We start from the raw sequence: 26,074 nt of genomic DNA, 5'->3' as shown, positions 1-26,074 counted from the left end.
ATGAACTTGATTGGAATATTCGGTCGATTATTCGAGATGTTTCATCATGGAAACGTGATGTAGTATAGCAACAATAGCTTCGTCGTTACTAGACAACTAAAACGATACGAATTATTGTGGCCTTTTATCATAAAGTTGACAGAATATAAGTAAATATTGAAGCAAAATGACGAAGAAGGAAGATCAATTCGACGGAATGTTATTGGCGTTGGCGCAGCAACACGAAGGTGGTGTGAAAGACGTAAGTTTCATCTTCTTTCTGATTGAGGTTAACTCGCGCGATAAGATATGTATTTGTGTCTTACATTGAGCTTTCTTCTTTTAGTTATTAGATACTTTCTTCAGTTTCCTGGCGAGAAAAACAGACTTTTATACCGGAGGCGGCGAAGGGGCAGCTGAACAAGTAATTGTTTTTATATATTTCTTGCATAGTTATGTTAGATTATTCTAGAAATTTCTATAAACTGACCGGACAAATTGTTCTTTCATGTACAGCTTGTCATGAGTAAATTCAAGAAACACGAAGCTAACGCTTTAGCCAAAGCTGCTTCTGATAAAATAGAAAAAATTGAGCAAGAAAAACGGCGTAAGGAGAGACTCGAAAAGAAGAGGAAAGAGGAGCAAGCTGAGGAAGAAAAGATAAATAACGATTCTAGAATAACAGAGCTAACTGAGGAAGAAGCTGTTAAATTACAAGAAGAAATAGATAAGGTATTTATTTCAAAAACTTTAATATATTGTTTAATATATCATTTATATTATTTAATATATTATTTATCTGACGAAAAGTTATTTGTTAGAAGTCATAATAATATTATAAAATTTTTGCTTAGCGATCAGTAAAAGACGCTGCTGTTGCGGGACCTAGTAGTGATCATAATGAACTTTCTAAAGATGTCGAGGATGAAAATGTTGATTCTAAAGATGGCAATGTAGATGATGAGGACGAAGAAGATGAAAAAGAGAAAAATAAGTTGAAGCCTAACAGTGGTAATGGTGCAGACATGCCGAATTACAGATGGACACAAACACTTGGAGACTTGGACGTAAGTGGATATTCTTATTTTCCTTTATCACTATGAATTACACAATGTGGCGCTAAAATATTCTTTTCATATAAAAAGAAAATTTAAAGAGATAGAATAATATTTTGAAATGTCAATTTTTTACTATGTAGGATCGATTTAGCTTTATTTAAATTTATACTGATGACAATAGTGGAGTTATGATATATTAAACTGTAGTGATAGGTAATGAAACATTATGTTAGATTAGGTTAGATACTTACCATGTGATATCATATACTATTTTTGGGTTATTATGTGAATATTATTGAATATGCTGCAAAAGATAGGTTGAAATGAAACGACGTTTGATATATTTGACAGTTTCTTGTTGAATCGACGATTAATTAATACGCATATAATATCACAGACGCGAAAAGGGATCGACTGCTCCCCTCATTGCTTTTTCGTTTATGTTTATCTCTGTAATAACATGTCAGCGGAAATCCAGGTTTATTTAAGGCGATTTGTGTTAGTGAGAATTAAGTTATGCGGGCCCCTAAACAGATACTCGCTATTTTGGTCCCATTTCGTCGATTGCTTCCAAACTGTCTCTTGGTTTTCGTTAAAATACGATCAGATTTGAAATTCTATTGGACGATCAGGATTAGTGATACTATGACGATGCCTTTCATATTACTTTTCTCTTCATCAGCTCTCGATAATATCAAGATTTACAATGAACGGTAAATCGATTGAGAACCAAAGAAGAGGAGCTTAAAGTACATTTTATTTAGAGTAATCGCGAACCGCATCACATGTATCATTGTCGTCGAGAACCCCTTACCACATGTATCTTCTTATGCGGAAAAATATATAACGTGCAGAAAGGTGTCATAATCGTGTACAAAACGGTGAAGAAATTTGAGAGAAAGTTGCTTGTGCTCTATATAACACACGCATTAGTGGTAAGGGGTCAATTAATATAAAATATTACAATATTCGTCGAATCGTGTCTCGCGATACGACTCGAAGAAATCGTTAGTCTGAGTATAAATATAGCAAGGCTATCCCATCGCGAGGATCTCGTTAATCCCTTAATAATATATACGTTGTTCATTACACAAATGTAATTACTGGTTTTCACGTACCACACTTGTCACGGTGCAATACAGTATATATGTATATATACTTAAAAACCTAACCGTAGCCGAGAACGTCTGCTAACTGAGAGCGATCTGAGCGGTCTAATAAGACAAATATAAATACGAGTAAATTCAAATTAATTAATATCGTGACTGAATCAAGCGCGCGTCCTCCTTCTCTCTCGTTTCCACAAAAACGATATTCTCGTTCGACTTTAATCTTTCCATCGCGCTTTTCGCCAGATTCGTTTCTTCGCTGCCTTTTTCTATCAAGATGATCATCATTCACGGTCACGTGTCTCCTCCGTTTCTTCCTCCCGTCACCCTCGGCCTAGTTGTACTTGTCGCGAACCCTCACTGCAATCAGAGGTAAATAGCGGTGAGAAGGTTTTGTGGATGGTGAATCTACCGAGATCGCGCGTGATGTTGAAACACGCGGTGAATGTGGCAATAAGAATTCGCGCCGCGGCTGTTGCTGCCACACTGTGAGAGCAGATACTTACTTTCCATGTAAAGGATCCCGGCAAGCAGACCGACCATGAACAGAAAGCTCATAGTGCACACGAGCACGGTGAGCTGGTTCCGCGCACACCAAGACTTCCTGTAGACGGTGGTCGGTCTGCCGAGACCGTTCACGACCGTAAAATGGGTGCTGCTGGCCACCGAGGCGGTATCAATCTGCTTTGATGCCGTCACCGTGGGCGGATGTATGGCAGCGAGATTTGCCAGATTCGCGGCTGTGAGTAGCAACGTTCCAGACGCGGCGCTCTGTAAATCGATTCGGAAACATTCAAGTATTATCTTGGGAAATCAGACAATCTCTCTTGCTTCTTGTATATAATATGAGCTTATCATTTTGATTGTGTCAATTTTGATTTAATTTTTTAACGCGGATATAACTTAAATTATTCGCAAAGTTTTATTATTAACATCAACTATCAACTCTGAGAATCCGATAAAATGAAGTAGCTCCTTGAGATTTGCATCGGAATTTTAACTCCGGTCTTTTTTATGTTAATTTAGAATCGGATTTTAATTTTATTTTAATTATAATATTAAATTTTTAATTTTAAAATTCAGAGAGATGGGGACGCTATTTTAATATCTTTCGAGTGAAATTTACGTGTGTACTGGCGGTGGAGCCTTGAGACGACGTCGACCCTCTCGAGGGGGAGTTTGGATGCAAATGATGAGCCCAGCTTCCATTTTCACTGTCCCTCTCGCTGCGCCCGACCAAGGACGGCCTTGGGATGTGCCAGGAAAGCGGACTGGCAGCAGCTACTGCCGTTGTTGTCGCCACCGCCGTCGTCTCGATCTGAAACCGACGTAAATCGACATGAAGCTTTGATTGCATAAGCGATAATGCCATGCCGATTGCACCTCTACTCTTTTGCCCGCATGTCCCCCATCGCGTGTCGTTTATCTGTCACCAGAAAACATTATACTTAGCGATAACGCGCACTTAAATGGGAAGCTTTTAAGGCGACGATAAAATTTACGGAAATCGTCTTGTTATATTCGCTATTAATTTCATTTATTTACTCTGGTTCGAAAGAAACTCAATCTGTTGCGAGATCGTATCTAATAATTTCTAACTGGAATTATTTTTTTATATATTTAATTCGATTTCTTCGACACATATATATCTATTTTATATATCATATATCTTTCAATTCGTCATCAGAATTATATATAAAAATAATTGCTAATTTATAATTTTAAAAGACGGTTGATGCTAAGTTATAATTTTAAAAGACGGTTGATGTTAAAAATGATACAAAAAATTAATAATAAGAGCGCACTTAGTAAACGCTAATGTATATTAATGTAAGAGAAATCGCTAATAGATTTTTTAACACATCATTATTATATTATCGTTGCAATCAAACAGGCAATCACATTTACGCGCAAATCTCATTTAAGCGTTTGCATGCTTATTTATCATTAAAGTCTTTATATTTTTTAAAGTACTATAAATTATTAAAAAAGTCAATTCAGAGTTACATATTTAAAGACAATCACGCGGGGAATAGCTAATAATTATTTATTAATTAATATATATGAAAAAGAGAGGTACAATTATGTCACTTTTACGAGTCCACTTCTCCATCGTACAGATTTCACCGCGCTTAGATCAAGCCTCGTTTAAAAATCCGTCGTATAATTTTGCCGAATGAGAAGCTAAAGCGCACGGTATCAAAACAAGACACCGCGTATCGCGAAAGCATCTTCTGCTCCCACTCTTCCTTCCTGCGAGAGGAAGATTGACGAGAATTTCGGCGTCTCCCGGGGGCGTGGAGCACCTCGACATTCCGGTTTGATCGTTGCACAACGCCCGTTGCGCTCTCGAATTCTGTGCCGAGCCGTCTCTCCGCGTGTCAAGTCCGCCGCTGTTGTTCTTGCATCTTGTTTTCGTTCTTCGTTGCGGAGAGACGCGACGAAGAAGTCGTCGACGTCGTTCCTCTCCCGCTTCCTATCCGGACCGCGATATTTCAGGGCCATTTCCGTGACCTGGCGCGAGACGTCGGGATGACTTTTGACAGGACGCGACGCGCCGTCCCGTTCGCGCATACATGCCGATTATGCCAGTTAATTGGCAATTTTCGCACGTAAATTAAGTGCATTTCGCACCGGTGTGGCCTACCTTCGCGGCCGGGCGTTGCCCAAGGACCGCCATAAGACTGTGAACGAGTTTGCGCATTCTTTTTCGTCCCCGGTGTCGGTTTTTCAGACGGGTATTGGTCTTTCGTCCCGACCGGTACAACGCCATTCTAATGAAACGCTATTCTTACGTAGCATTCATTTTCAAGCAAATAAAGAAGATTTAATCGAATCAATAAACGTGCTAAGTCATACGCGGAAAATATTGATATAAAAGTTATATTTATTTACAGAGTCGATTACGATATCTCGTGAAAAATGCTTGCCTTGTCGTTAGAAGTGTACGTTAAGAAGACGGTTCAAAAGTCATACATAAAGAAGGATATTAAATCTTCTTAATGATCGGTAACATTTTTTTCTCCTATTGAATTTGCTTCGTGCGAGCTTAATGATATTGGTTTTAATTATATACGGATTATTCCAATTTATCTCTTTAGTCATTCCTTGCTAATCGATCATACCAAATTAGGAGTACAATAACAAAAAGTATTAAATGAGTATACAGCGTTGCAATGTATGATTGATTTATTACATCCGTATTCAACTCTAACAAAGCACATTATCATTAATAGGATAGAATATAACTCATCTGTTATCTTTAACATTCCTTCAGAGAAGCAAATATATATTTTTTTAATATAAAATCATGAAAAATATCTATGTAAAAATCTATATAAAAAAAACAATAAAGTACAAAAGACAAAATTTGGGCAATCATCGACATTTCATGAAACATTTATATTTGTATCTGTGATGTGCAAAGAGAACGTTCGCGAACAGATCGAACGAAACGGGAGTTTCGTGACGAAATCATCGGACCCGAAGTCACGACGGTGACAGGTATATTTCTTCGCGAGCCGATATCTTGAAAAAATCTTCAGTCGTGCACGAGAGCGAAAGACGGAGGGATCGCGAATAGTCGGGCAAGAAACGAGAGAAAGAGAGAGATAGAGAGAATGGCGACGCTTACAGTCGTTAGGAATTTTTGTAGAACTCAATACACCGGTCAACCTCGAAGCGCCGCACCTGTGCAGGTCTACGTAACGTAATATCCTGAGACGGATTTTGAATTCGTATGCGTGAAGCTCATGTCCAAAAGCTGTCATATTTAATTTTTATCGTTTGCAAGCAAATTATAAGTGATACATTACGCTTATTTGGTATTAATAAAATTTATTATCGAAATAAAGTGAGACAGGTTTAAGTAAGACATCAAATGTTATTTTCACAGAGTTTTGAAAGATACACTTGACATCTCTCAAAAATAATTATAAAGAGAATCTTTTGAAAAAATATTTTGTTTTAGTCTTATGACGTATCAAAGATCAAGTGCGACGGAGAGATCGGATTTATGTTTCAACATATAAAAAAAGCATCGTCAAGTAACATCTACATTCCTTTTCATTAATAATCGGAAAGAATAATATTACGCGCACAGAGAAATTTTGCTTGGAATGTCCTTGGTGTCTGTATGATTAAAGTACAACATTAAGTTTGATATGATTAAAGTACAACATTAAGTTTGATATCAGTGCATATGTCCGGACATTATGAAAACGTATGCTCAATTCGCGATATGCCATTAATTGCATCGCCGGTATTTTAAAGCGTTGCTATTCCTCATTTTTGCCGTATCCCATAATTGCGCTGTCATCGTGTATATTGCATCCAAACCTCCAACGATGAAATAAAATATGCTTTTTCAGTAGAAACAAAATTTCTCTATTAATGCAGTGAAACTGAATATAATCATCGTATAAGGTATTATTGTAGTATTCGGAGCGAGGCTATTTAAAAAAAGAATTTCTATGTTCCTTTATCGAGATTATTACGTGCAATAAATGAGAGCGCATAATTGCGGGGTAAATGTCAAATACCGTAAAATCGCTTACGCGATATTAAATGGTTAATGTGTGGTTAACATCGATGCCGCATATGGTACCGTCGTAATCATCATTATTGTCCACTTCTAATGTAAACGTCCTCATTAAAAGGCACCGTGTATTCGCCATTAACGAAGATGCCATCGCATTCTGCGATCGTGAAACGATAGTGTCTGTAATGAACGTCACGCTTTTTCTATCCATTGTTTATGGATCTATGAATAATCCATTGACGTTTCGCCAAGTGCATCGTTTCTTCGATACCATAAACGACATCAATCGGTTTACGACTTCGGAATTATGCCGTATTTTCTTCCTGTATTATATAAGGGCCTGTGAAAAGCCGGCAATGTATAGATGGAATTCATCACCGCAGGGCAAAAGTTTGATTCATTAAGCAACCGTATGTTGCGCGATTACTGGCGAAATGTTCGATATTGAAGACGCATTTACGTCAATCTGCACCTAAGGGCATATTTTCTCGTTATCGATAGTTCCCGGTAGTCTATTTCGCTCATAAGCAGCGTGTCACCTCGCCGGATACGTGAGCGCTAATGAGCGTAAAAAGATATATGTTACAAGGTAGCGATAACAGACTCCGCCGTGCAACCTTGTGCATTTGGAGATGGATTATTTTACACTTATGTATCGATAGCTTCGATCTATCAACCTCGAATCAATCTGATCAGATTCGTAAAAACAACAACCTATTGCAAGCCTTTATTACATCAAAGCGCGCTTTTGATTTGATTGACTCGTTGATAGATGGAAGCTATCGATACGTAAGTATAAAATAATTTGATTATTATGAGATTACAGGTTTTACTGGCATAATTAGCGGCGCGTAAATATATTTTTGCTTCTATCACATGGCTCTGCGCTCCTGTTTTATGTTCGCGAACATGGCAAGCCTCGTAAAATCGATTGTGCTTTCCAATACGAAACGAGAAATAAATCATGAAGTACGTTTTTAAAAGGGAAAGATATATTATGAAAGATCGATAAATTTCTTTTACAACAGGATTGAGACACAGCAAATTAAGTCTCTTTCAATTATAATACATACAATATTGATATTCAATAAAAACTTTATTCATGGTAGATTCTTGATTTTATCGACAATATTTTTATTTCTATAGTATACGAATATTTATACAAATTTTAATATTTGTGCAATTCAAGCAAACTTGTATAGAGATACGTATAATCTATGATTAAAAATTGAAGTTAAATTTACTTCTAATTTAAATAGCTAATGAGCTATGAAACTCCTAGTTTGATCGCCGTTGATTTGAAAAGCAATTCTTTGAATAAATAATTAGAATTTCAAAATGTACGTAATTATTTAGAATAATATAAATATACGAAAGATCATGCACTATTTCAAACATATAATTTTTCAAGCATATGAATAAATTACCTTTTCAGAATTAGGAAATTTAACATTTAAACATTTTTTCGTCTGCGGGCAAGAAAAATTAAAATTGTAAATTTACAAATTAACACATACTCTATCGCATAATGCTGGCGTACCTTGTCAAGTATGAGTGAAAGATTATCAGTGGTCAGTTTCGTTCTTTGCAGTTACCACCTTTCTTTCAAACATTACTCAAGGATATATTTAATAGTGAGTAAGATACTATATTTTATCGCGATTCTCTCTCTATGCTCTTATCTGTCTGTTGAGCTAATGCCTTTGTTAGATTGCCGTCAATTAATAATCAAGATATCATTAGGTCTAGGTCTGCTTAATGCGAATTCAATTAAATCCGCTTGACCTTAATATTTTTATTCCTTATTTCATTCTTTCAGAATTATCTAAGTAATCTTGTTGAGATTAAGATATGTATCTTTATTAATTGAAATTTGATTATTTTTTTAAAAACAATAAAACATAAATTATGGAAAACTCGTTAAAGAAATCTTATTCTCGATTTTTGGAATTCAAGAAATTCAACAGACACTTGTGATAGTGTCATGTATTACGGCAACTATATATAAGCTTTGCAAAGCATATTATCATATATTTTGCAACATTACTACCATCACGAGAATCGCGATTTACGATCGTTGCTAAGGTAAACAAATTTGCAAATTTCTATAATTTGCTATGCATCGATTGAGAAACTATCACACGCGTTTCGAGTCCTTGAATGTTCGACTCGGCTTTATAGCACGTCTTCGCGACTAGTGAAGACGTACGGACGCGTTATATGCACGATTATGAAACGGATCTGCGGTTACAAGGGAAGCAATTATCTCGCACGCATCGTGCACTATTTCGCGTCTAAGAAACGTTGAGAACGCGAGATAAATTGAGTTGAAAATTTCTCTCGAGATATGATTGTGAGTAGTTAAGAATTTATTAACTTTCATTTTCCTCTTTTTTTTTCTTTTTTTACTAGCGAGGATTTTTTTTCTATCAGCGAGTATTTAATACAATGAAATATAGACATATATGTTGACTGAAAAACGATAAGAGAAAGCGATAAATTTGAAAACAAACTTATATGAATTTATCGTATTTTCAATAAATTAAGTTTTTAATACAGATAATAAAATGATAATATTTCTTTTATGATGATTTGTATTAACGATAATTTCGTTCATAATCGAAGCTAAATAAAATTGAACATTTTGAAAAATGGACCGTCATTTAAGTTCAGAATAAAAAAAATTGCTAACGTATACATCTTTTGATTAAAATTATTTGTAGTGATGTTTCTTTCGTTTGTAATTGTGTCATTTAATAGTGATAGTATATTCATAACTAAGGAAAAAACTAAGGGAGGGCGGGAGAGAAAGATTCATTAGAAATTATTAATATACATACAAAATTTCTCGCGTGCTTTGAAAATTCAGCATGAATTTTAAAAATTAACTGCTTAAAATTAATTGAGATATACAATATATTATGTTTTTATCTCTTTATTAGCGCATGTGAAATATATAATTTCACGCATTACGTTTTTAGTTTTGAATATCTTATTCTGTACTGTACCGCCCTCGGTAATTTATTAATTGTTTTATACTGCTAGTAAGATCGCGCAATCTCATTCTCGAGGACACCTCGCCAAAGAAAAGTGTGATGTAAATCGATTTTGTCTACCTGTCCTTATCGTCTTCCTTTTTCCGCGTTTCATATCTCGGATAGTCGACCTCGAGGTCGCCCTGATTGCCAATTAGTAGATACCAGATCGATTTGCGAGAAAAAAAAGGCCGTCACGGCACGCCAGGATATGCAACGAATAAAGGTTGAGTGATGACTCTAAATGAGAAGTATGTGCTGAGTCCTTATTGCTAATTATTCGCTTATTATTATGAACGTCTCTGATTCTTTAATCACGCGACAGTTAATATCAATTCAGAATATGATTGTTAAGATTGCAGACTGATTTATTGACAAGTCGAACGCAATTCTGTAATTATTTCCTCAAATGTTTATAAAATTAGTAAAAAGAAATATATGTGTATACTGAATACATTCTCGTATGAGATGAATTTAAACCTGAGAAAACACGTGGCTAATTTTTTCGAAAGACTCGAGAGAGGTGGTAAATACTTAACATAAAATTGTTGTGAACAAATGAAAGTCCTCGCACGACACGTAATGCTCCAAGTTAACGTTCGACAAGCGTTTGATGAGTAGGAAGAAAATCATTTCCTGAAGCGTATTCGCGCGCTGACCGCGCGCAAACCATATGGACTCGAGAGTTTTCACTGTTCTGTTCTTCCTGTCATAATTCATTTTCTCAAAGCGGACGTCCATCGCGGTAATTTTACTACTGTGACGACGCGGAGACGATATAAGAATTACATGACTTCCTATACGATGATTCAACAACAAAATACATTGTATCATTAATATTGCATTATATATAATATTACATTATATATAAAGGATTAATTGAATCAGTGTAAATTAGGCATTTTGGAAGATCAATTGTATGAATTAATAAATTAATTTTGTATTTCCACAATAAGAAATTTTTTTAAAATTTTGTAGCTATGTTGAATGATGCGCATAATATGTTATGTCTTCATTATTACGAGTAGGTATTCGAAATTCATGTTCCTAATTTGTTTTTTGTAGATATTTCAGTAGTCACATATATATACGTATACATCTCTTTCGTAGATACTTATAATTTAATTAAGCCTAGCGTTTGCCGTTTAGCGTAGATTAAATATCCATCTGATTTTTTTTTGCTCGCGCTGACATTGCGAACAGCTGGTCGTTTATCTTCGTTAGTCTGCACTTAGGCCTTCGGCGTGGCCCGTAGCGATTTGTCAAACGTAAATAGTGGTTTAGCACGCGATAGAAGTTAATTTCGCACCGTAAGTTTTCTGATGCTCATAATTCACAATATCCTCGACACCTTTACGAGTGTCCTCAGATAATTTCACGAATTTTGCAATTTTTCGATATCCATCCGTCCTTGATGCGATCGAGAAAGAGAATAGCTAATCAATTACTATTTCTTTCTTTTCACGCAACCGAACGCAATACAAATAACTTTCGTGCGGCCGTGACGTTCACAAATCTCGACTTTCTTTTTCCGTAATCTAACCACAGAAGTTTGACAGATGACACAGATGTATGTATGTGCGAGTGGTACTCAACGCCGCCCACCTTCGCCTTCTTACGCTTTCGACCACTTTCTTTCTTAGCCCAAGGGCAATCGTGAAATTTCGTCGTTTATCTGAGTAATCAATAATGGCTCCGATCAAATATTCGAATATATGTAATCTTTTAGGCGAGTGTTGATTGGTCGAGAGTTCAGATCGTTCTATGGCAGCTGCTAGGATGACGTTATTACATCCAAAAATTTAAATATAAACAGTTTTAACGAGCAATTTTATATAAGCATACGAGAATTGCCATCGAAAATAAATTCAATATCTGTGATGATTATCTTTTTCTTTCTTGCATATCAAATTTAACACACAATCAGAGTTGGATAGAAAATGTTGATGTAAAAATGTATACAATCATACTGATCAAAAATATCACCTTTATGTATTTTGAGGATAACTTAATTCAAAGTGCATATATTTCTATGTATTCAAATATATTTTAATAAGTGATATGTAAATTACTGAACAATAAACTTTCCATTCAATAATGAAAACAGCAATTTAAGAAAAATTGGTTAAATATATACACTTTGAATTAACTTACTCAAAAAACATGAAGGTGATATATTTTTGGCCAGTACTGTATATTTGTTTTATGTATAATTTTCCAACGCGAGGCTGTCTATTAAAATTGCAATCTCAACAAGCAACGAACAAAAGATCGGGGAATAAAATACTCGAATAAAGCACTTTAAATTAATTAACGTCGTTTCGTGACTTATGACTGTTAAATGTCACAAGTATATGGATTCCGAACCTGTCCTCGACTAATCATCGGTTTGAACCTTCTAGGTCGTCGTGAGTTTTCTGACCGGCATCAGATCGATTAGCATTTACGATGTAAATAAAGAGAACTCGACAGGACGGCGCTCCGCAAATTGCGAAATCATCGACGGTTGCGTTCCATTTGCATGCCAAAGAACGCTAAAGCCAACTCCGCATTTTCCTCTTACCCCTCATTTCTCCTCGTCGGTACGAGTCTAATAACTGACATTGCCGAATTCGGCCGTCAATCGGTCTCGAAATCGATCGATCGTGTCATAATCCATCGGAGTCCTTATGCATATGACGTGTGCAAGGATATCGTTCTCTTGTAATCGTTCACTCGTTATAATTTAAATTAGCATTAGTAATCGCTTGTTTATCAAACTAAAGAACATTTCGAAAAGTAACTCAGAAGAAGACTGTTTGATGTCGAAACGTACGATCCCATTTAATTCGTGTTTAAATCAAAGATCTCGGCGAAGATGTTAATTACAAGGCAAATGTTATAAAATATAGCTGCGCTTAACGTAATCGAACGCTTCTCTCCTGGCAGTTTCGCTTTTTCCTATTTATTGAGATTTTCGAGATGTGATTGCTCGAGTCTCGGAATATTCCAAAGAGATACAACCGTACGGAAGAAAGTTCGGTGTACATCTTTCTGGTCACGCAACCTGACAAAATGTTTTCTTAAGGTATTTAACAGCTCTGCGGTTATATAAATGCAGTATAAACGCGTTGTAACGCTTAGCTTTTTGATGTAATCACATCACTTAGTCATCGTTTTTGACTCCTTCCATTGAACACGTGTTGTCTCGACGTATTCTACCGACTATCGAAATCGTATCGAGTGACAGTTGGTATGCAACTTGAACGGATTGCAAGTTATAAATAAAAGCTTTTAAAATCTGAGATACAAATTAATTCACATTATATAAGTTATTATGTAAGTAATATTTAACTGTGGTATATATACATGTGTGTATGTGTATATGGTTATAAATATTGAGTCAAGAGCCTTTATGATTTTAGTGAATATATATATATATATATATATATATATATATATTTACATTATCAGAATTATATCGAATACGTGAGACTTCAAGCACATTGAAAAGTGACTTTTTGTGTATATGTTTGCATATTACTTGCATTTTTATCATGTAAGCCAAAAAAAGAAGCCATTTAAAATAATAATCAGAGAAATTACAATTAGCAATCGAGCACGTAAATCCGGTTAAGAAACAGTGTCTTATTATAATTTTAAAATTTAATCCGCGTCTAATGAAGGAGGAAAAATAATATCGTCATTTAAAATAGATTATTTTTATAGTCTATGCTTCGACAATTTTTATTTTTATTTGTGATGTAAATTTTTTTCATGTAATAATGATTATAAATTTTTATTAAGATCTTTCTGCTCAAAACAGGTTTTCGTATGATATTAACAATTTATTTCTCCACCTTTGATGAGATATTTTAAATTCTAAATTCTCATAATTATAACAAATAGGCTTCTTGGGTCTTCTCACATTTTCTGTGAAGAATAAATAAAAAATAAATAAAGTAACCTGTTTAGCTATCAGTTTTTCGTTGCATACAGATAAAAAATTATTCGTTTCACTGAAAAATTTTGTTCTTCAATGAATTAACGTTTCAGATTGGATTGCATCCAAGGCTTACATAAATCTCATTTGTAATCTGTCGCGTAGCAATTTTTTGTTGTCACGTAGAATAAACGCAATACGCAGTTATACATCGTTGAACGCAGATAATTCGATCAACAGAAGAGAATGCATTAATAGCAAAATCGAATTTCGAGAGAGTTTAGTAAATAGAATTTGTTTTCCCTTTTATTTTCATAGACGGATATTAAAGTTATATGATTTGCTCAGTTGGCAATCAATCGAATAATTCTGTTGCAAGATGCATGAACGGGATCCGACTGCGAGACGAGTCATCGCGCGTTAGACACGATTGTGTGGAAAGTGAAATTCTCGAATCATCATATCGATCACATTCTCCACAAGACTACTTGGCTTGTGATCTATGTCTTTCCTGGAGAAATTCATGAATCTAAAAAATCTCTTACTGTGATATATATCAAATTCATTCATGTACTGTAAAATATTACGGATATATTAGATTTTTTATAGAAAGCATTTTTATTTTTATCATTTCCACTTGATTGAATTAATTATTCAGTGATTCAATTTTGGCAATAAATAATTTTTGTGCAGTAGCACAATTTAATTATTTTATTTTATTATTTATAAAAGTGCTCGTGGTTGTTTTTTGTTTAACGTACGTGCGCGAAATTGCTTTTAACATGTTAAAATGCCAAGGGAAGCGATCATTTCTGACACGTCGTTGCAGTTTGCATGCTAAAATGATCGGTTTGTATGTTACTAATTTTGCATACACGGCTAATTCGTACCGTTCGTGCATTCGAGCGAGAAAAACCATTGTATTCCCATTCATTTGATACAAACGACACGTCACGACAGCTATTTTTCGTCATGGGTCTACTCGTTCTTTTTTCCTCTCACAATGACGTTAAGTATCAGACTTAACGTTTAACTTCCAGTACTTCGCAGCCACTTTGGCACCTTCTTTGAGGTGTGCCGTGAGGCAAAGAGGAGCGAGATTACACCTTGCATGACTAGTCGTTCGGCAAATGACACTCGTTTTATGCATGCATTCCACCCGACATATCTCTCAAAGGTCTGGGGTGCGCATAATAAAGTTGAACGAGGAATTTTAAATATTTTTATACGCATATAAATTGTGCATTTCATCGCAGACAAACAATTAGCTTTCCTTATCTTAAAGTAAGAGGCACTCGTGCCAACAGGTTTTTAGGAAATCGTTACGTTATCATGTAATGCTTGATATCACGATCTTTTAATTCAACAGGCGATTTATCTTTTTCGATCGATTAATTTTATGAGATAGGTGTAGGTGCGCTTGTCAAGACGTGTTAAGATCGTTATCTAACTGTTATTCTAAGACATTTTGTTTATTCATTAGCGGTTTTGCAATTTAAAAATATTTAGCGTGATGCTTGCGCAAATCACGTATGCACGATACGATGCAGAAAACGGGCGAAGTCATAAATCATCGGACTCTACGATTAATTCTCGATCTTCGTTGTATGGCAGAAGTTAAATGTGGGACGAGATGATCAGTTGAGAGGCATAAATTGAGATTTAAAAAAAAAAAAGCATCGAACACACAAAGTGTCCGGGGAATTTTATTCCGGAAAATTTATGAACAGTCAGATCAGATAATGTTGACATGTCAAACTTTTATTTCTACGGTACGGCATCCGAGAAATCAATTGTGATAAAGTCTAATTGAAACTTTAAAGCGGCATAAAGGGCACGTTATACAATTTTCGTAAGACATTGAAATTTTCTCCGATCGTAAATTACGGACTTCTTATGGATAGAAATTTGCGTCAGACGAAACAAGGTCCGTGATATTATAGCGGACTTTTGCGGTGTTACATCTCGCGCATACTTCATTCGCACGCGCGTAATCGCACAAGTGAAGTCGTAAACATTAAAATGACGAGAATTATGGAACTTGCGCATAAGAAGATTAATGGCTCGCAGATGGCTGTTCACCGCCTTGTTGAGATCTCTCGTGCAGCTCGCGACGCTGGAAGTACGTAGATTGTTCTCTTGCGACAGCCCCGCACCCGCAAACTGCACTTCATTCTTTCGACCTTAACGTCGAACCTGTTATGAGGCTAACGCACGAGCGCTCGTAAACTGTAAACGAAGCTCGAAATTAAATCAGTAATCGAAAGGAAGGAAAACACTCGATTCGCGTTGCAGAAGAGAGAGAGAGAGAGAGAGAGAAATAAAGAAGAGAATTTTTTATTTATTTTTTTATTTATTTTTTTTATTTATTTTTTGTTCATCGAAATTAAAATTTTTTGGAAAATGTCCGTCGTTTTGCATTTTTATGATACGCATACGCGATGAGGTCGATCTATCTCGTTCGCTTCGAGCGAAAGTTTATCCGGTGACATATAAGTGAAACTGAATCTTTTACCATAAATAAATCAACGGTTCGTGTTTTTTTTTGGCTGCTATTGCACAGACTTCGGTAAAAGTCTCGTCATTAAGTACGCGACGTTATTGTAATTAGCAGCCACGTATTAAGCACAAACTTGGCGTCGTGAACCTAAACGAAGGAACAAGTCGAACCGCCTGATTACCGTTTTTAGTTACGGAACACCGCGTATCGTAGTCTGTCGAACGTGAAATGAAACCGAAAGATATCTACAGCTCGCGAAAATGATATCACTATGCGGCTAAGCAGCTTGGCAGAACCGGAATAGTCAAGTGTATATAGGGTGTCCCGAAAATATCGCGACTTTTAACGCTTTAGAAAGATTTTATAATAATCCTGAATTTTTTCCCCTCTTAAAGAGACGTTGAAATAAACTTCCGTATCAGAGAAATTGTGTAATTATCCGTGACGCGCTATTGTTAGCTTGCATCTTCCTTTAAACGCAGATAAAGTTTTCTGTCTCAGGGAACTGTTCTCACGCGTAGTAATTATTACACGGTTAATGTGGAAAATCAGCGTAGCTCGCGAGCTTTATTCGAGATTTTTTTATTTACCACATTATTTTCCATAGTTACTTCAAGTGTGAACTGTATATACATATATGCATATGGGAATTATATTGTTCTTCTCGTTTTCCAGCTGACAGCGAAATTATAGGGAACACTGTTTTTATATTACATAAAACCGGAATGGGCGTCAAGCTTATTAAATATTCGCGGTGAACGGTATATAGTAATATATACACCTTGCCCATGAACCTAATGCATTCGATGCCTTTTACCAGAATACCTCGATTATATTAAGACCGCATCGCGCCTGTTAAGGCTCGTGTGTTGAACTTGTTATTCTCTTGATTGAGGCACGGCCATAATTTTGAATAATAAAAGATACATCTCGAGCTCTCTGAACTCACGCGTTATAAATCATCCGGACGGACAGTGTGTGACTTAAAAGAGATCTAACGTTGACAGGAGCACGACACTTGTCGTATTTTTACCAGGCGGAAGTTGTTCGTAATGAATAGAGGAGATCGACTTTACTACGTTCAATGATTATTCTACGATGAAAAGAAAAATATCGATAGACACATGCATAATTAATGAATAAATAAAAGTTTTCGCTTTCGAGATTCAAGCTATTCACCGAGTAAGCGAGCTCGACTCATTAGCTTGTTAGTTCGTTCTGATCGTTTCACCGGATCTCGGCGTGATTCTCAGTTAGTGCTCGCGGTTCCCTTTGTGCCGCGACGCGTTTCCCGCCAAACCAGGAGATATTCGTCGCGCAACCGTGAAAGTGCCTCCGGGTTCCGCGAGGTTGAATCTCCGATGGAGGGAGATCGAAACGTGGATGCGCAGCAGCCGTCTGTATAGCGGAAGGAACGATAAAATAGAAAGCCACTGACGAAATAACGGGGAGAGGGAAGGGGGGATATGCGTGATTTCCGCCTTCAACAGCCTTCTCCCTTACACCCTCCCATCGACATCTTGTAAATCGCCGGCGAGGTAAGACGTTACATCGTCGATTATTCGAGACTGACCGCGTAACGAACTTACGTTTCTAACGAAATCCTCGCGGCCGTTGTTGGAAGCCTCCTCCACGTTGATACGAATTGCCGACATGCTACGTGGCGTCGATCCTTCGCGAAATCGTTCCGACAGCTCTCTCTTCTAGATTGTCGTTGAAAATCGATGCCTCTTGAATCTTCAAGGGATATTATCCGGGAGATACCTGGTTCTTACGAGATCACCACTCCTTGTCGCGGCGGCTGGTGACCTTTCCGTGTATTAATTCACGAATTCCACAAGAAACTCACTGTCGATCACCCTCGAGAAACTAATCGCGATCGGGCTGTTTCTCACGCGGATGCTCCGTGCGCGACTATCGGCGTGTCTAATTCGAAATTCTTCTTTAAGAGGGAAAGGTCGACGCGCTAAGCGCGTATCTTAGGATATATCGTGTCCTCCAAGACAGATAGAGTCGAGCCGGAGCTCACCGTCCTTTCTTTCCCTTCGGATCGGGACAGTGCCTCGTCGTCTCAACTTAATCTCTCCTGGGACATACGCGACGCACGAACTCGCTCTCGAGCCTTTCGCGAAAATCCTGCACGGACTCACCACCGAGGGACGACCGGCAATGCGCTGGTCAGTGTCGCATGAGTGTAAAATAAGCGCGCTTCGCACCTTGCGTGCGCCTACGCGCCTGTTAATTTTTCAGGAGTACCGCACGCCGAGCACCGTGATCGTCTCTCTCGCACACGTGCGACTAGAGCCGTCGCCGCATCTGGCCTTTGGACTGGCTGGTACCAGTCTACCAGATCGGTTTTATACCTTCGTATCTCCCACTCTCGCGAGCGTGCGAGCGCGCTCGTGCTCGCTCCCTCGTTCGCTCGGCACGTCGATTCTGCACACGAGCAGCTCCACCACGGTCGAGAGAATCGATCTTTTTTTCTTCCTCTCCGGACATACGTGGTATACGCACGAACACACGCGGCGCCGGAATCCAGGCGGTCGCGCCTTTTCCTCGCGAGGGGCTATACTCGGGTGCTCCGAGACGCGAGAACGAAGGAGGAACCGAGAGAAGGCGACTTGTCCGCGCCCTGAGTCCGGTTAACGTGGGATGTCGATCGATCGGTCTTGTTTCTCTATGTCGCGGATACAGGAAACGCGAAGAGCGAACGCGTTATCTCCTGGTCGCGTAACGGAACCGAGGAAGTGTGGGTTTACTCTTATCTCTCGAATTCCGCGTCTAACCGCAACACACCCCAGAGACTTTTACGTCTTACATACGTCTTACTTGTGTCGGATATAAACAGAAAAATATATATGTTAGTCTCATACTTATTTTGTTCTTTGATAGTTTTTAATATGAATACTACCGCAATCTTCCGTAACGTTTGTTCTTTCTGTTGTGCAGATTCAATATCGAATTATGACGAAGCGAAATAATGATCTCTCGTTTCTGTAATTCAATCATTTATTCATATTAAAGTATAATAAGGAAATGTCAATTGATTTTTACGCGATCAATTTTCAAGAAAAGATGTAATAAAATCGTCGATGAGAAAAATTAATATTAAATGATTTTGCATTATTGTCGAATTAAACATTCACACTTGCTACCACGAAGTATCTTGTACTTTAGTACGTAATAAAAAATGAAAAAATCTGCTTTTTTATTTCTGAGATGAAATATATCTATAGTTTTATATTTTGCAACTCAGACCGTCCTTCGGGTGTGTGTGGTCGTAAGCATGACCGGAAGCGGGTTTGTTTTATTGTATGTTTTACCTTATTCTGGTTTGCCTTATTTTTGTCGTCTGAATCTGTCTCGTTTTATGATCGATTCGCGTATCATTTGTCGTCGGACTGCGTGTATGAATGTACTCGCAATTTTCGACATGAACAACAAAATATCAAAGAGAAATTTCGTATCTTTCCTGTCATAAACTTTTTTCTGTGTAAGTAAGTGTAAATCAAAAAAAGCCACGAAATCGTAAGCTAGTCATTGATTTAATTTTCTCTTTGTCGCATACATGAGTGCTTGAAAAAGGCGCTCGTGTATATAATGTGAAAGCATTTCCGCACAATCGGAAACAATCATGCGCTCGATTTTATGCAACGTCAAAGACGCGTCGAAGCATGCGAATCTGCGCGCTTTTTGCTCGATCGAATTCATAAAATGAAAAACCACGAAGCGACTACCGTTGATCAAATATTATTGAATATTGTGTAACATTCGGCGCGAATATTCGACGTTGGCGTGGAATTATTATCACATAAATTCTGCGACAATCATAACGTAATCTTCTCCGGCAAAATTTATTTTCGGAAAATCCAAGTCGCGAGGTGACAAAAATCATCCCGTGAAATATATTTATTATGAAAAATATATTTATTATGAAAAATCTCGGCGATATCAATGATGTTTGAGAAATCGAGGCGACCAGGTGCAGAAGCCACAGCTGTAAATTATGCGGGTATTATATGTAACGGTGGCTAACGTGACTGCCGAACTATCGCTTCACTCGAAACTTAACGTAATCGCGACGAAACAGTGGGTCCTTATGCAATATTTATCGCCCCAGGTACCAGCGACTCATTTCGTAACCTTGAATTTCACCGATCAAAGGTAGCATCATCGACGTCCAGCAGATCCGCGAGTAAAATCGTCACGCTTTGATCGGTTCTAAGAAATTTCCTGATGTATTCTATCCTCGATCGAATCGACTGACTCACGCGATCCATCGCTCGCCGATCAGCGAGGACAAGGTGCGCTTTGATACATGTCCCGCAAATTAGGCCTAATCACTATGTTCAGTTCTCCGATCAAATTGAATATTCCGCTCAGGAGCGCTCTATTTCAAGGACTTTCCGCGCCCGGAACTACTTCCTTCCTACCCCTTCCTACTTTTTCTTTCCCGCGTTGTTCGGCTCGCGAGAGACATCTACGAGGTCATGATCTCACGCAATGATCTCGATCGTCGAGAGTCAAGTGCACCGCCCCTTCTCGGCTGACCTCCGGTCGCTCGCTCGGCCCCAAGGCGAAAAGTTACGTGACTTTTACAGCCCGATCTTTCGCAGGTCGGCATCACGGACGTCTCGCGAAATTCTCTATTCAAACAGATCGTAACACGTGGCTTTTCTCCCGTATAAGGTCGATTTTGATCATTTGTTAGGAGTCCGACTTCCTTACGTCGTCAATTAATTTTGGATTTTTTCTCTTTTTGCAATAAAGAGAAACGGCGCTGCGGATATTCTCTCAATATTAGGCAACAACGGATGCGAATCAACGGACTGTGGTCGCGAGATTAAGAGCGGATTTATCGATAAAATATTAATTAAGAAAAATTTTCTTGCGAGTCGATTTATAAATATTTATAGATGGCAAAATCCTTTTTTCAGATAACTCTGACGAAACGATTATTTACCTATCCGATAACTTTAAATCATTATTACATGAAAAATTCAGAATTTCTCTAATCATTTGTTAGAGAGAAAGTTTAACAATTATTAATGTTTCGAGGTATTTTTATATTAAAAAAAAATAATTTAATTGTCCAAAACCTTCATACATGAAAGGAAGTGCAGCGAAACAGGGACATTCTACATATTTACAATCCTGACTGCTGTACAATTAGTCAACCCTATGGTTGTGTATGTTGAGTGTCTGCTTGCTACTTATTTTCTTAAGTATATACTAGAAGACAAAGTATCATACCGCCGTGTCAACGACAAAGATACCCGCGAGCCGATTAAAGTTATTAGCCGTATTTTGCAAGCGGGCATTAATCGTCGCCGGCGAATCATGAGATCGTCATTGACTCGTCGGGAAAAAAACCGAGTACATACATCCTCGTGTGCAATTTGGTTTCCATTAACGACAATTGTGCGACTCGATTGAAATCTAAATGTGACTGTGCGAATTAACGCGCGCGAAAAACGCATCTACACTCTCGCGCTCGTATCGATCACGACAGATTGCGTGCCGAACGACTCCTCTTGATCTTCCATCGTGCGATTTTTTCTCGGTAGAAAGTATTTTACAAGCTGGAACTAATGAAATTTGCCTCGATCAAGCTTCTCGATATTTTATTCTCCGAGTTGCAACGTAGGCAATGCCACTATATTTCGCAATTATGTATTACCATAATTATACCTTTAGTTGAAAAAAAAAAACGTTGATTATCTTTAATATGTATGTAATAAAAATTTCTTATAAAAGGATGAAGTACCCTCACATTTTTTGCGACGGGATTTGTACACGGAAGAGTTAATATTTCATTTTTTTCGAAAGTCGACACACGCCTCCGAGATTTTTTCTGGACTCGAAGCACTCTGCTCTACTCGGAGTCTTCTACTCTTTGTCTCGCGAATCTATCCGGTTGGTTTCGGTGCAAGGTCGCACTTTCGACAGCTTCCTGATCCACGTCGCGCGCACCACCGCCGGGAGGAATGCGAAAAAGCACGTGCGTTTAATGATACATCGATCTTTTTCGATTGCGTGCAAGGTCGAAAGGGATTGGCTACCTTGCTCTTCCACGTCGCGCTACCTGTACGCCGTTTTCATTCTATCTTGATGTATTTCGACCGCCCACTTCACGTCGTTGCAAACCTTCGAGAAATTAATTACACGTCTCTCTCTTTGCCGCGTACATTATTTCTCTTCCTGGCTTGCCCAAGAGTCTATGCAGGTCGATTGTTGATTGCTATGATGCTTGAAGCACGTACGCGTGTATGTCTCTTTTACGATGTCACGATGGATGTGTCTGCGTCACTTGCGAGATACGTCTTTCCCGAGATGGGAGCTCGCCAAAGGTTCTCGAGAGTGAATGCGAAGTACCCGCGAAGTCGGCGCGAGAAAACTTGGTGTCTTTTATTAAGTATCTTTTATGATTTTTATTTCCTCTTACTCTTAACCAATAACTTGCTATACCTGCGACTTGCTTAATCCCATACACTAACATTTGTCCGCATTTGTTTGCATGGTTCGGTAAATTTCACGATGATAAATGTAAATTTATTTGTAGATTCTATTTGATCGATGCGAGCGCCGCAAAGTTCCCATGGTAACGTATGGAATATTCAAATGATTGTCAAATATTTATTCGCACCATCGATCACGTACAGATACATTGTTCTCGTAACCGCAAAATACAGTATTGATAGTAACTGCACGATTACGCAGTGTATGCGATTACGTATGCGAGTAAACAGCTTCATAAGCACTGTCAGTGATTATAAAACGTTCTGCTAATACGAAGTCGACACGGTGTAACGACTCGAAGAAACGCAGTCCAGGTAATGTCCAGGTACTGTAGATCGCAATCGTGCGTCACATATTTTTAACTTGACTGCTAACAATTGCTAAGCTACCATAACCGCTAATTGTCGTCCTTAATTATATTTTTGCCGACGCGGACTAGACAACATGTGTATACATTACGTACGTTGTACGCTGCGCAAGAATTCACGGCAACATTACGCGCGATGCCGAACTTTCCCTACGCTATCGTGTCGAAGACAGTGGATGACGAAATGATCCTGGGCGGGTTCGAGCTAACGCCGCTTGAATCGTTCATAAAGTGTGAAATCTTCGCGACATTTAAGCGGTGCCTTCGGTTATCTAGCGCGAACCACCAAAGAGAAGAAAAGAAGAGAATTGCAGTAACCTTTAAAGGGGAATAAATTACGGTGTAAAGGATTAAGAGAACTTGGGAGAATAATTACACCTTGCATATTAATCTATCGCATTTTAAATTATTATAACAATAGAAGTAAAGTAATATTATAAATATAGTCATAAAATTATAAAATTAAAAATTAAAATTATAAAATTAAAAATTATAATTATAAAATTAAAAATTAAAATTATAAAATTAAAAATTAAAATTATAAAATTAAAAATTAAAATTATAAAATTTTATAAACGCATAATATATTGCATGAGACATTCTCATACAATGTCGTTAGCATCACGTCATCATGCGTATTATTCCATTTAAACAGGCTTTTAATATTTCGTTACGTGTTGCACATAAATTGTTCTTATGTCATATATCGTTCAAGAATCCCGACTCAGTTTCCTGATTAGCATGACGCCGCACGTGGAATATATCCGTCAGCACGAAGAATATATCTACGATAATCTGCACAAAAATGAGAGCCGTCTCGAAGCTATACCGTAAGATGATTAATTCCGGAATAAATTCGTGCGTATTTATTTGAATTATGCGAAGGTCAAACATGCGCGATTAAATCCGCGCGTGTCCACGATTCCAAAATAAAATTACTCCTTGCGTGAAATTTCACGGCGCCGTCGAAGTCCGAGTAAGTGGAATACGTTCTTACAGACAGGATAATGGTAGAACCCTTCATCAACCTCGCGGAGGTATTCGTGAATGGTTCCGTGTGAAAGAAGCGGGGTTCTCTACGAACCCGGACACGGGCTCCCTCGCTCTCGCGTGTATTACGTTATTGTTCCCGATTCGTTTATCTCATCGGCCCAGAATCGTATATCCGTGCTCGTGAACTCGACGTACGCATTGAAATTTATTACTATTTCTGCTGCCAATATATTTTAAGAATGATTTTTTTTTTAATATTAATTTGTCTCTAAACACATATGAATGATTATAATTAAACAAAAATATTATGCATATGACGCTTTAAGGACTCTTAGTTCGACTACTTGAAAGGCAGTAAACAAAGGTATTGCGAAAGTTACCGCAGAAAAGGTTTCTGAAGAGAAGAGACTTTCCCCCCGAAAGTAAATATACGTAACGTCCAATTAACAGAGCACGATGATAATTGGTATCCGCGTATGCAAACGTCTTGCTGTGCTCGCGGAATTGAAATTCTACCGTTGATTTATGTATTTTATTCAGCTATATGTAGTATGCGAGGTACTTTAGATGCGAGAAGAGATATTTTAGAATACATAAAGAATATTACCAGTATAGCGTTGAGAAATGAGAAACATTAGCAAAGATGAAGAAATAAAAAAGAATAGAGAAATGTAGTGTAACTTAATTAAACTGTGAAGGTGTTTTTCACTAAAGTCTTGTGCTATAATTATATTACAATATAGCGATACTTTTGATTGATTTTACGTTAGATTAATTGTAGATTTCGATAAGAAAAAAATACACACTTGAGCCATATGGCTGATTGATGTCGTATGTGTAACACACGAAAGAGCAGGAAACATTCGCGATTATTTATGTGCAATAGAGAAAAGTATGGCGATTTCGCACTCGCAATAATACTTTACGATAATTTGCCACAGACAATTTATAGTTTTTACCCTCCGGCCACCATATTCGTTTCGTGTATTAATTAATCTCGGCTATTCGATATCGATATATTTTATTTTTTGCAATAGCATGTGCATCATAATATAACTAGTAATCATTTGCGATTTCTAATTTTTCAGCTTGATATGTGAATTTATATTATCTCGAAAATCATTTCGAATTATTGTAATTTGATCCACTTAAATACATCATATAATACATGCAATCCATATCCGAGTCACAATTTTCTTAATGATAACGATTTTTTCACGCTTTTCCGTCGGTATTTCTTAATTCAATAGTTTCAAAATTACGATCGATATCGCGTTCAAATTTATGACTCTCAGACCCCGAAGTATTTTTACACATGTGGCTAGAAATAAATATCTCCGTTGCACATATGAATACTTGCCATCGTCATCATTTAATCTGAAGATAACATTGGAAAATTATATTTAAATATCCTGTAAGATTCCCTCTTTCTCGGAATCTCATTCGCAAGTCTACCGCTAATTGTAAGATCCGACGTCTGTTCAGATGTTCGTTACGTCACTTGTAAGTAAAATTCTAAGTATGTCGCAGCATCTCCCAGCATTATGTAATATTACATTATAATTTACACATTATATTATACTATATTATATAAGATTTTTTTTCCTTTATTACGATTTAACACAATTAGTCTTGCTTGTATCTCATTTACATCCCGCGAACCTTTTCGCGTGTTAAACGGTTTCTCGCGCATATCTTGACGGTTGTCGTTCGTTAAATCGGAAAGGAAGGACATAGAATTATGTAAGCTACAGCGAGAAAATCTCCGCTATCTTCGACGTGTCGTAAAGCGACGATTTGTATGGCTTAGGTAAGTCGAAAAGAAAGTGACCATCGGAAGAAGGCGCGCCTTCATATATGCGTGCACGTGACTCAACGTTAATTCTTCACGTGCTTCCGAGGAAGTTATTGTGCAATGACTCGCAGACTCTGACAATTACTGGCTTTAGCGATCAACGATATCGATGTTCATTATGCGAGGAGGAAGGTCTGAGACTCGCTTAAGGAATGCAAACAAAAATGGAATGCAAACCGCGAAAAATACAAGATTGC

The 26,074-nt window shown here is 37.5% G+C and overlaps 2 protein-coding genes across 3 annotated transcripts in view; one reads left to right on the top strand and one right to left on the bottom strand.

The window, feature by feature from the left end:
* Positions 1 to 25: 25 nt before the first annotated feature.
* Positions 26 to 26,074, top strand: part of LOC105247908 (nuclear migration protein nudC) — a 73,465-nt gene continuing 47,416 nt past the window's right edge. Inside the window, exons 1-4 of the mRNA XM_011252367.3 lie at positions 26 to 241; positions 326 to 403; positions 496 to 711; positions 834 to 1,046. Of these exons, the coding sequence (XP_011250669.1) occupies positions 167 to 241; positions 326 to 403; positions 496 to 711; positions 834 to 1,046 (582 nt within the window). The 5' untranslated portion in view covers positions 26 to 166. The remainder of the gene's footprint in view (positions 242 to 325; positions 404 to 495; positions 712 to 833; positions 1,047 to 26,074) is intronic.
* Positions 1,256 to 26,074, bottom strand: part of LOC105247906 — a 49,914-nt gene continuing 25,095 nt past the window's right edge. The window contains exons 1-4 of one of the 2 annotated variants that reach the window (XM_011252365.3): positions 17,733 to 17,832; positions 3,273 to 3,464; positions 2,653 to 2,917; positions 1,256 to 2,506 (exon numbers count right to left, since the gene is read on the bottom strand). In XM_011252365.3, coding sequence (XP_011250667.1) covers positions 2,481 to 2,506; positions 2,653 to 2,917; positions 3,273 to 3,464; positions 17,733 to 17,798 — 549 coding nt within the window. In that variant the 5' untranslated portion in view covers positions 17,799 to 17,832 and the 3' untranslated portion in view covers positions 1,256 to 2,480. Of the gene's footprint in view, positions 2,507 to 2,652; positions 2,918 to 3,272; positions 3,465 to 17,732; positions 17,833 to 26,074 lie in introns of those variants that run through there. The other variant, XM_011252366.3, reaches the window with a different exon arrangement.

The sequence above is a fragment of the Camponotus floridanus genome, unplaced genomic scaffold (genome assembly GCF_003227725.1).
Source record: "Camponotus floridanus strain SB8 unplaced genomic scaffold, Cflo_v7.5 scaffold30, whole genome shotgun sequence".
NCBI lineage: Eukaryota > Metazoa > Arthropoda > Insecta > Hymenoptera > Formicidae > Camponotus > Camponotus floridanus.
This window is presented reverse-complemented; position numbering and strand designations above follow the sequence as displayed.